Source organism: Limulus polyphemus, unplaced genomic scaffold, assembly GCF_000517525.1.
Source record: "Limulus polyphemus unplaced genomic scaffold, Limulus_polyphemus-2.1.2 Scaffold2830, whole genome shotgun sequence".
NCBI classification, from domain to species: domain Eukaryota; kingdom Metazoa; phylum Arthropoda; class Merostomata; order Xiphosura; family Limulidae; genus Limulus; species Limulus polyphemus.
Genome location: NW_013668440.1, coordinates 63,468 through 75,760, shown reverse-complemented (window position 1 = coordinate 75,760; position 12,293 = coordinate 63,468). Strand labels below are relative to the sequence as shown.

Sequence of the window (12,293 nt, the reverse complement as noted above, 5' to 3'; positions counted from 1 at the left end):
TTTCGTATAACCTCTGCAACCTCCAGTATGCACATCTACAGTTTTTTATATCATTTCTGGTATTTACTATCTTCTATAAGAGCTGTTGGCTAAAATCAGTAATATAGGGCAACACTATCACACTGTAAAAGGTCATGGCATGCTCACTTGACCCCCACCTGTACACATAGGGTTAACAAATTATTATAATGTTACTTCTACTAGATGACATTCTAGCATAAGTTTAAATTGAAATATTGAGATGCACAATGTATAAATATTGAATCATTGAAGTAACTGTGTAACTGCAAATATTAAAAGGGTATGTACTTTAAGCATATAATGAACTGTCTTTGTAGCAAGTGAATTGTATGACTTACTCCTTAACCATAAAGCAAGTCTGTTTTTTGAAATTCTGGTTGGATCATTACAAATAGCAAACAATCTCAGTTGATTTTACATTTAAAGTTATAATATTTTTTGAAAGAAGAAAGTTAATCATGTTCAATTATTCCATTTGTTTAATTTTTTTCCCATTGTATTTTATAAAAACTATGTTTTTCTTGATCAAATAGACTGAAATTCACAATGACCACATTTCATAAGTTGTAGAGCCATAGTTGCATGTGCAACACCCTCCACCCTACCCCCAAAAACTTGAATTTAACTAGATTATTGACAAGATCTAGTTAATAATAATATAAATAGAAGAGTGAAGTATTCATTCAGGAAACTGATGATACTGAGAAGAATCTGCTGAAAATAACAAGAAACTGCCAGAAATATTCTATTTGTAATTTTTCATTGAAATTCAATTTAATAAATAACCGGTCTCAATTGTTATAAGACAATAAACAATTTAGGTTTGATATTTACAAGTTTGAAGGAAGTATCAAAATGGTTATATTTCATGTGAAATCACAAAATATATAATAAAAAAAAAAACAACAACAACCATACATTGGATCTGTAAAAAGTACAAGTCAAATCACAAAGTATGGAGTGTACAGTGCCTAGCTTAGACTGGTTGTTTTTGTTACTTTGGTTTAATTTTTAAGAAATATATTTGTTTCATCAGAAAATCTGATTTCTATATCTATTTATAATTCATCTTTCTAGTTCCTATGTCTACAACATTACATAAGTTGGCTGTTTGACAAAATCCAGCTTTTTTTTTATCAGTTCAAAACCCTTTGTTTGCTGAAGGCCTATCTTGTGAATTTCTTGGAAAATTGGATTTTGGATGCTTTTAAGTTTGTGCTACTATATTCAACCATTAAAGAATTTGACATGCACTTGAACATTTGCTAGTCTGTTAACATTTAATTGTATCTAAAAAAAAACATTCATACAATGTAAATTACAGTTAATTTTTGAGTATTACTTAAAAAAAAAGGTGAGTAATAATGACCAATAATTCTTTTGCAGTAAGAATCCTACCTGTTTCTCCAGTGCAAATTTCTACACAATCCTGACCTTTAACTTTAAAACAGTACCAATGTATCCGTAGACTTTGGTATGTATTGTGTACTAGAAAAAAAAAATTTAGATAGACCTAAAATTTGAGATTCTTTTTTTCTTAAACTCAGAGAAAAAATGTATGAAATATTTTAGTGGAAATAAATCATTACTTGTTATAATGTAATTTGGTTTGTTTCTGTTTTTGAACTTCACACCTACACCTTGTATTGTAGGGTTTGTGTTAACACCACTAGCAGCAAGGGTACTGGACTGATGACCAAGGGCAGACTGGTCATAGAAGCTTTTTGTGGTTTACCTGTTATTCATAATTAAGTCTATTAATTTTAATTAGTATTGTAAAAGTTTAGCAGCTCTTCTGGTAGAAGTTATTACATAATTGCAGTCATCTACTTTTTAGGCCTATATTTAACAGTGTGTGTGATATATATTTTTATTGGTTGTTAAAAGTACAAAAGTGTAAAAATTAGTTTTGATGTTCTTCATTAATGCCTTAAGAAAAATATTTTTGGTTGTGCTAATTGTTTTTTTGATGTTTAACAAATACATCTGTACAAGACATACACTATACAAATCTTTTTAAAGTAATATTGTTTAGTATAATGTAATGAACTTTTTTTATTTTTCTTTACTAGGATTGAAAACTTTGAGACAACGTTGTATAATTTGGTAAATAAAGAAAAGGGAGGTCCATTACAGATTCAGGACAGATTAGGGAGTTGGAAGGAGCTTAGTCCAGAGGATAAGGTAACCATTTTGCATGTTCACTTTTTGTTTGAAAGTTTCAAAGCATACGACTTGTTACAGAAACACATATTTTTTTACAATGTTTGTTTCATTAGAAAATAATGAATTATACGGCTCACATTTAATTTTCCTTGCTAGTTGAACAGGCACTGACATTTAATATTTCATCTGAAACTTTCATCATTCAATAGTGAATTACAATAAAAATTGTATGATATGAAGAGTGTAAAACTAGTAATGAATAATGCCTTTACACCACTTTTTTATTATTTCATGTCTACTTTTACAAGTAAAACCATACCAGTTGACAGTTAATTTTTCAGTCTTATTGTTGAAGGAAATCTACAAATTCAGTTTGTACAATTTTTACATCTAAATTTATATCTAACTCATTTTGTTGAGCTTTATAACTCTCAGTAATCTATGTTCCTAGTAGATGCACGGTGAGAGGTTTAGGAAAGTTAACAAAATCATTCAAATGATTCATTAATTGATTTTATAGCAGTTGTAGAGTTAATGTTTTCCCAGTTATGAATATAAATAGCATTTCTGTTTTTTGTCTTAAATATGCTAGTAATGATTGAAAGTACTAGACTGCATGTATACCCCATATAATGGAAAAGGAAACTGGAGAAATCTCATCAGTACCCTTAGTGGCCACATGCATTAACTGATATATATATATATATATATGTGTGTGTGTGTGTGTGTGTGTATATATTGAAGTTATTCCATCATTGAAGTTATGAAATCTGTGCATTTTATGAGAGAAATAACTTATTCTTGACACATCATAATCATTAATAATAAATTATGAGTAATGACATTCATTTGAAATGGTTCCCCTCCCCTCTCATCTCTAAGTAGATCAGCAGTAAATCTACAGGTTTACAATATTAGAATTCAGGTTTCGCTACCCGTAGTGGGCAGAGCACAGATAATCTATTGTATAGGTTTGTGCTTAATGACAACAAAACCATTTTAAGTATTGTAGTTAATAATTTTAATATATATATATATAAATATAATCTTGTTGTAAAAAAGATTAGTAAAAAGATATTATTTTGATTTTTATTACACTTCATTTTTATGACTTTTATTTCTTAATTTCACTAAAAAAGTGTTATCAGATCTCATTGTGAAGTAGATCAAAATTGTTAAAGTGTGTGGAGTTGTACGAGCTTCTTTCTCATCATCTGCATTCTTTGGGTCTGTGCACACATTATATGATGACTGGTACCATCCTGTCGATTTGCAGAACAACATTCTCAGACTCTCCTTTCAGAAGCCACAAAAGCCGACTTTCTTATCAGGCTGGAGAAATCTATTCTGTCACCAATGCAACATCTTGTCCATCTGGGTGTGTTTTTCAATGCTCACATAAGTCAAGCTCAACCAACCCCTGTCAATTTACAAGCCATGGAAAGAGCCATCAGGTTTTTACTTCTATCTCCTTCTCCTACTGCGTGGATGGTTCGCTTTCTTTTGGGTATATGGGCATCCCTCGAACTTCTCAATCCTTTGGGATGACCACAAATGAGTTCTGTTCAGTGGTCACTGCGTGACCAATGGATCATGCATTCCGACCCTTTGGATCATCCTTTCTCCTTACTCAGTAGCAACATTGTTGATTACGAATGGTGGTTGGATTGGAACAACACTACTGTTGGAGTACCCATTCCACTACCTCGTCCTGAGATCCATCTGTCCACAGATGCATCTCTTCAGAGATGGGGAGCTTATCTTCAAGGTCAGGAGTTCCAGGGTATTTGGACAGAAGACAAATCTACCCTCCATATCAATGTTCTCGAACTCCTTGCAGTACACTGGGCTATGGCTCAACGTCTGTCTCTCTTGACGGGAAAAGTTGTCATGATACATTCTGACAATTCCACAGCGGTTTCTCAGATTTCTCATCAAGGAGGTACACGTTCTCGAGACCTTTGTTTTCATACCTTGGATCTTCTCTACTGGGCTCGTGTTCATCATATCAGTCTTTTAGCATGTCATGTTCCAGGAATGATGAATTTAATTGCAGATCAATTATCTCGACCCAACCAGATTCTTCTGACGGAATGGATGCTACATCACGAGGTTGTTCAGTGGATTTGCTCTCAGTTCAAGTCTCCAATTATCAGTGCTATTGCAACTCATTGGAATTCTCAACTGCAGTTGTTTTTGTCTCCGATTCCTCATCCTCAGGCATTGACAGTAGATGCATTCAGTCAGGACTGGATAGGTTTGCATCTGTATTGTCTTTCCCCAACTTTGGCTATTGTCCTGGGTTCTGACTATGGTTTATTCTACTCCCTGTCGAGTTCTATTAGTTCCACCATATTGGCCAACTCTGCTTCTCCAATAACTACAAGAATGTCCACCTCTACCTCTTCCACACTGGCAGTCTCTTTGGAAACAACCTCAATTAGACATTCTCCACCCAGATGTTCGGAAACTGAATCTTCATGCTTAGAAGTTATGTGGTCCTTTACCTGGCATAAGGGTTTAACTTCTAAGGTTTCTCTGTATTTAACTAATTTCTCCATAGGCCAACCACTGCCGTTCATCAATGGAAATGGAATACTTATTGTCACTGGTATATTAAGAGGAATTTAAATCCTCTTTGTCCTAAAGTATCTACCATATCCCTTTTTTTTTTTTACTTGGGTATTTGAGAGTGGTCTTGCTTTGTCTACAGTAGCTTTGTGTAAGCCATCCTTATCCACTTTTATTCAGTATTCTAAATAGAGGAAGGTTTTTTGAATCCTCAGTTCTATCAGGTCTACTGAAATCTTTTGTATTCTTTGGCCCAAATGACTTTTTCACTTACCAAACTGGGATTTTACAGTTGTTTTGCACACATTGTCTCATCCTCCCTTTGAGCCCTTAGCTTCATGTTCTTTGTTTCACCTTTGTAATTTTTGTTGTTGTTGGCTTGTGGACATTGTCAGTCAAAGTTGTTTGCAATCCATGTGCATTGGACTCTTTATCATTCCATATTTGTCCATCTCACCAATTCATTTGTTATGTCCTGTTAGGACCATCAAATGTTATGTGGCTTGTGCTAACTCTTTTTAAGGTAGTAGGACTTGATTGTTCTTTCATTGGAATCCTTCTATTTCCCATGACTTATCTCCCATTACTCAACCGCAGTGGCTTCATAAATTAATTTACATAGCCTATAATGAATTATCATTACAGGAGAGGAATTTTTTGTATGTCACTTCTCACCAGATTCACCATATCTCTATGTCAATAGCTGTCGGGGTGGAATTACTCTCTGGAAGACATTGTGTGGGCTGGTATGTGGACTACTACTAATACTTTCCTATCTCATTACTTACATGATCTGGCAGTTTCCTCTTCTGAGGGTTTTTGCTACCTCTGGTAGCTATTTTGACCACATCTGTTAGATTTTAACCAGGGGTGAGTATTTCCTCAATCATATACTTTTTTATTTTTTACTGGATCCCACTCTGTGGCAAGTGTTGCCCAGGCAGGTATGCATTCTCTTTTCAATTCCACACTAGCAATCACTCACTATAATTACTACAGGTTGCAACATGCTCTGTCAAAATGGGGTGTTCCATAAGACTATCTAGAGGCTAACCAGATGGTATTTCCTTTTTATCATGGACTGCCATTCGTGGACTATCATAAGTAAAGCTAAAGGGGATCCTGCCAATCTTCAGGTTGAATAAATCCAGGTTGGTTTGCTTTGTAAAATTGCACAGTTTCCAGAGCACTGTTCCACAGGGCTCCCCAATTTATATTACCCCCTCCCCCAGACTACTGGTGGAGCTTTAAAGTCCTTACCACCCCAGTTTCCAGTCGCTGGAGTGATGGACAGAGGATTTTCCTCCGGAGTGTTAGAGTGTGTTCCTCCACAAAGAGCAAAGTTGGGGCCCTCCTACTCAAGTCCCTGAATGTTTTTCCCATTTGTCAGTTTTGGATGTAGTACGGTTCCCCCACTCTTGTACCATTTTTGTATTGGTACACTTCTATATAGCCAATTTCTGTATGGTTCATGCCTGTACTGGCCCCCTCCTTCTCAATGTGGGATTCTAGCTATAGTGTCAGCGGAGGTAAGTATGTTTTGGAAGTTAACATTTTTCCTAAACTGAAAATGTATTTCCGATAATACTTACCACCACTGACACTCTCCCACCCTACCTCCCCATTAAAAGCCAGTTTATGTCTTGAAAAAATTGATTACATTATCTGAATGAGGTGCTTATATACAGTACTTAGATAGAGGCGCATTGATGTTGGAGTAGGAATTTGCAAATAAGAATATGCCAAGGTAATTCAAGCAGGGTATAAAAGACTAGAGATCGAGAAATAGCTATAGTGTCAGCAGAGGTAAGTATTATTGGAAATACATTTTCAGTTTAGAAAAATATTAACTTCCATGATTTGCTAAAAAAACAAACTACAAATCTGTTTTCTAAGAAAGAGAAAGGAAGCATATTTAAGTAAGACTAACATTCTCAAAGTTTCTCTCTCTCTCTTTTTTTTAATTAACAATTGCATATACATTTTTTTTAAATTTTTGTTCCGATAAGCTGAGTGTTCTAAAGTGGCTAGTGGATCATGTATACAAGAAAAAAGAAGAGGAGCTTGCTGAATATTTGGATGAGAACTATAGTTCAGATGATTTGGTAAGTGAGAAATAGTTTTTCAGTGCATCTATACCTTTGTATTTATCATATTTATGTGAGCTAATCTAGTAGAAGGACATGAAAAAATTATCAGTTTTGTCTTAGTTAAAAGAAAATATATGTATCAAATGTTTAATCTTAGTTAAAACAAATCAAACATTTTGTCTTGATTATAACTAAATTTACATATATTCATCAATAAAAATAATAGGGATTAAGTTGCATCATGTATAAAGCTAATTTGGCAAAAGAATTAACTATCCTTCTTACATTGGAAAGTGCAAACAAATATTAAAAATATAATTTAACACATTTTATTACCTGGCCTAATTAAGGTTTTATTTTTAGTTAGTAGTGTTTGTGATGATTATAGTACTTGTACTATTCTGATAACAGTTATTATCAAATGTTTATTATATTATTTCTTAAAGTTTCAGCTGAATCTTAACAATGGAAATCTTGATTCAAACACTATACATAGCAGCATCAAATTAGACATGTACAATATCAAATGCCCCCCATTGGCACAGCGGTATGTCTGTGAACTTACAATGCTAGAAACTGGGTTTCAATACCCGTGATGGGCAGAGCACAGATAGCCCATTGTGTAGCTTTGTGCTCAACTTCAAACAAACAATATCAAATTTTAGTTGTTTCAGTATATGATACTGTCAGGATGTTTTGACCAAATTCTGATGCTGTTAAAGTATGAGTACTTTCATTTGTCATGTGAAGTGGATTATAAATATATTGTATTGTATACAAGTAAAAGCCCAGCTGCAGAGCATTTTATATTGTTGTAATGATTTCTTTTGTTGGGTAGGTTCTTTTAAATTATTTGATAAAAGAATGTAAAATTTAGTCCACCTAATGAAAGTATTTATTTCTCGAACTTTAACTTTTATAATTTAAATAGTTTCACAAAGTATCAGTAAGCCTAACTTTACAGATAATGCTAAACAGTCACTTAATTCTAATTTTCTTTTTTTGTACAGTATTTCTTGTACCCCAAGTACTTTGTTGAAACACAAACTTGGCATTCAGAAAGGTGAAGTAAACAACAAAGTGATTAATTAACAACTCATTAACTCAATAATTAACAACTTTAACAGACTCGCTACTCAATTAACAACCTACTCAAGTTGTGACAACTTGGGTTTAATATTGTTCAAAATTGTTTCCTAAAATTTTAAGAAAGTTGTTGTCTTCAAGACATGTATTCATTATGTTTGATTCGCCCTGGATTGTGAAGTTCCTTGAACAATACTATTACACAATGAAAACAATGTTAATTTAAACTTAATCTTACATAATTGATAATAAAATTAAAGCTTGACAAGTATTCATAAATATAGACATCATTATATCATTGTGTCACACAAAATACAATAAAAAGATTGATTAACAAGACAAAATTTCCTTTATTCATTTATTTACTGTGCACTCACTAAATCTTTAGTGGTTTTCTATTCCTTGAATTATAGTGCAAAAATGAGATGACCTCTTGCCCTTTATAAGAACTTTTTGTCTTTTCTTTAGAATTCTCATGAGACACATGTTCAAAGAAATCTACTGATGGTTTTCATCCCTGGTTACTCTGTTGAAGTGGTTTTGATAAGAACTCCAAGCTTTTCAGCAGGTTGATTTACCTTAAACAAGTCTTCTTTAAAACTAATCATTTTGCTGTTCTACTGCCATTGATCTTTCACAAATGATCACAGTGAATAACCTTTGGCTTGTACCACCTGTCTTCCCAGATTCTGTTCTGTTGCAGTTTAGGTTGGTTGTCTTTATTATCCTGTGCTTCCATTGTTGTTGTCACTGGAAGTCTAACTTCTGCTGGTGTAATTGTAATGTAGTCCTTAGTTATTTTTTAATGGATTCTGAAACTGTTTGAAGTTAGTATAGCATTACATGTGTGTTGTGTAGAGAAGCTTCCCTCAGTGAGGGTGACTTCTAACTTCTCTCTTGCTAGAAATTTATGACTGCTTGCTGTTTACAACAATCCATATTATTACTTCTACTCATCATCAGATCTGGTTAAACAGTGGTTGTTGTAGAACCAGTGTCATTCAACATGGTGCAAGGCTTCCCTTCAGTGAACCCTTTACCCATGTACTGGCATCATTAAATAATGTTAAATAATGGACACCTTATCTCAGTTGAGTCAGTTGGAGTGTTCTCATTCTCAAGGTATTGTCTTCTTGATTTATTATTGTTTCATACATAAGAACATCAGTATAATTCCATGTTTTCATTACTTACAGCAACTTGTTTCTCATTTCATCCTCTGGAGCAGATTCTATTTTTAAAGACTTTTGTCTGCAGTTTTGTGAAAAATGCCTTAAATCGTACTTAAAACAACTGTCCTGTTGTTTACTTCTTCCTTTATGAGTAAACAGTTGTTTAATTAATTCTAGACTGCCGTTAGCTGAACAGCTTCATTTAAACTTGTGCAATTACTTTGGTTTAGCTTAATTCGCATATCATCATCCACCATGTCATCTGTGAATTTTTCAAGTGCCATTGAATCCATCTTTTCTCAGGGAGCATCTGAAGAAAATAACTGGGCAAGCCTTTCCACATCTATATGTTCAACTAAGGTCTTATTCTTTCTTATTTTATTCTTAAACTTTGCTTCAGAAACTTCCTTTTGATATGATGTATTAAATCTCTCAAGGCAACTGCTAATGTCTGGTAGTTGTTGCTCTTTGTCGGAAGGTTGCATAATGTTATTAAAGCTGGTTCTTTTAAATATGCTGTAAGATGAATAGCTTGTTGTTCACTTCTCCAACCATTCACCTCAGAAATTATTTCAATCTTTGCCAGGTATACCTTACATGGTTGGTACCTTTCCACCATAATGATGTTGAAATGGCTTACAATACATCATAGCTTGATGAGGTAGTGATGAAGCTGGAGTGGTCTACAAAGGCCTGCAGTTATAGGTGGCACAGCAGTTGTGATAGCACATGTAAACTATTTTGATTCTCCTTTACCACATGGCATAGCTAATGATGTTTGAGGTTGAAATTATTTGAGTGACCAGGGAGAGATGTGTGACTGGTCTGAACCTTGCATTTCCAATTGGCATTTAAGTTTTTGTACTTTTATTATTATTATTATTTCATTGATGTCATTTTGTTCTTTGGTATTGTCCTTTTGTCGGGGTCTAAGCTGACTTTTTAAATATAAGTCTGACTAATGTCTTATTACCCCCCCCCCCAATCTATATGTAGGTCTTAGTGTGTATATCACAACTCTTCAAAGACTTACATTCAAAATTTATTTAAACTACTTTATTATCATTATGTTGAATAAACATGGCATCAAAATGTAGTTAATAAATCAAATTTTGTTATCTTCTCTAATCAAGACACTTGGTAGAGTGTCGTGCAGCCAAAGCAACCTTCAGGACACAGTGTTATTAATAGGAGTTATAGTTTAACAATTTTCCACTTTCTGTAGCTTAGACTGCGTTAATCCAAAGTATCACATTTTCAGTGGATGTGCTGTACTGGACCTTTACTTAACATACCAAATTTCAAGGCAATCCATTAAGAAATACACAAGATATAAATTCTTCAGTTTTGATTGAATTTCTTCCTCTTTTTTTTCTTCGCACTGAAAGTATGGAAACTTTATTTGATAGAAAAACATACTTACCTTTCATGGATTTTATTCAACTTTGGTATACTGATAGATCTTTAAAACCTACAATTAAGTATCAGATTTGGTCTAAATCTAAGACATGTGTGCAAAGTTGTTCAACAAAAACTGCTGAATTTTGACCAATATCTTTGTGCATGCCTACGCAAAACGTTACATGAGCTGTCAATCTGAAAGTTTTATTACAGCTTCAACTAAGAGTAAAGATGGACTGTTTTTAATTTTTTGTCATTCAGATTAAGGACTGCTCATTTTGAGCAACAAAACTTTAGGGTGAAAGCATGTGCAGATACATAAGTATTGGTTAGGCCAAGCAAACTAGATTATCAGTTTCTGGCTCAAGTCTTTAAAAGAATCATGTGGATGGATGGTTATTATTGATTATTCATTGCCAACTTTTCATCACAGATTTGCTAAATTCTATGAAATTATCCTAATTAAATAGCATTTAGTGTCACATGATATTAGCATAAATAATGATACTTGATATGGCTGTACGAATTGCATGAGGGTGATGACAAGAAACTATTAATCTAAATTCCATGGCATTAGTATAAAGTACAGGTTTGTCCTGAATAAATATCCTAAAGCTAATATTGGTTACTATCAAGTGTCACTTTCTTACTTACTATGGTTTGTTGGTGTGTATTGACAAAAAGTCATGATATCTAATCAAAAACACAATAGGTGTGAACAAAAGAGGATTAAGCATGCAACTTAAAGGAATGAAATCAAAATTGGTGATCAAACTGGTAGCATTGATAAGAATTTTACAGCAAGTATTCATTCATTAGTTAACTAGGCTACATGATGTCTTTTCTTCACTTCCTTTGGATAGATTTCTGTTTTTTCCATTTTATTTGTACCACAACTTTTTCTTCACTTCCAACAAAAAGCCATCCATCCATTTTTATTGTCCACCTTCCTCTATTTAACATGCGAATGAAACATTCCTTTCACAATGGCATAGAAAAATATGTCGTGTGTTACTCTACTTCTCTTGATGACTGTACATGGAGTTCTGTAAGTGTCTGATTGTCTGTATGTTACATGGTTCATAAGTTTGTGAATTTTTTATACCATTCTCTTGCAAAATGTACACATCTAGTTTTGGTAAATTTACAAGTGAAAGCCTAAATCCTGCCTTTTGTACATCTTTGAATTTGTTGCTCTGTAATTCACTGATGTCCTTTTCTAATTCCTTCTTTATTTCATTGATGTCCTATTATTCATCTTCAGTTTTGTTCTTATAATCTATCTTTTTTACATTGTCTTTGGCTTCCCCAATCTTGCCTTCAATCAGATTGATTTTTTTGTTTAGAAGTATACTGTAATCCTCAGGTCTCACTCTTAGTTTCTCTTAACCTATTTTCTTTTTCTTTTAATTTTCTGTTTCTCCACTGTTTCACCATTTCCAGAAGATTTGCAATTTCACTTTGAGCACATGTCAAAATACTCTCACTCCTAACAGCAGTTATAATGGTTTCTTTTGGATTACTTTGTAAAAAAGTATAAAAAGTCCAGTCCAATTAACAATAACAAAAACATTTTATCCCTTTAACTGTAATATTTGCAACTTACACAGTTTCTTGAACTAAAAATATGCCTTACTTCACAAATATGACTAAATAAACACCTACTTGTTTATTTTTGTGCACCTCTAGTATTTGTTGAAACACATATGCAATATTTATGAAGCTGAAGTAAAAAACAAATTCTAACTCATTAATCAACCAACTACTATAATAATGCTTGGAGACA

The 12,293-nt window shown here is 33.3% G+C and overlaps 1 protein-coding gene across 5 annotated transcripts in view; it reads left to right on the top strand.

Annotated features, from left to right (window-relative positions):
* The window catches only part of LOC106468009 (protein BCL9 homolog), a 95,441-nt gene that overhangs the window by 59,621 nt on the left and 23,527 nt on the right, over positions 1 to 12,293 (top strand). For all 5 annotated transcript variants that reach the window (XM_022396284.1, XM_022396286.1, XM_022396287.1 and 2 more), the window contains 2 exons: positions 2,094 to 2,205; positions 6,768 to 6,863. In XM_022396284.1, the coding sequence (XP_022251992.1) occupies positions 2,094 to 2,205; positions 6,768 to 6,863 (208 nt within the window). The remainder of the gene's footprint in view (positions 1 to 2,093; positions 2,206 to 6,767; positions 6,864 to 12,293) is intronic.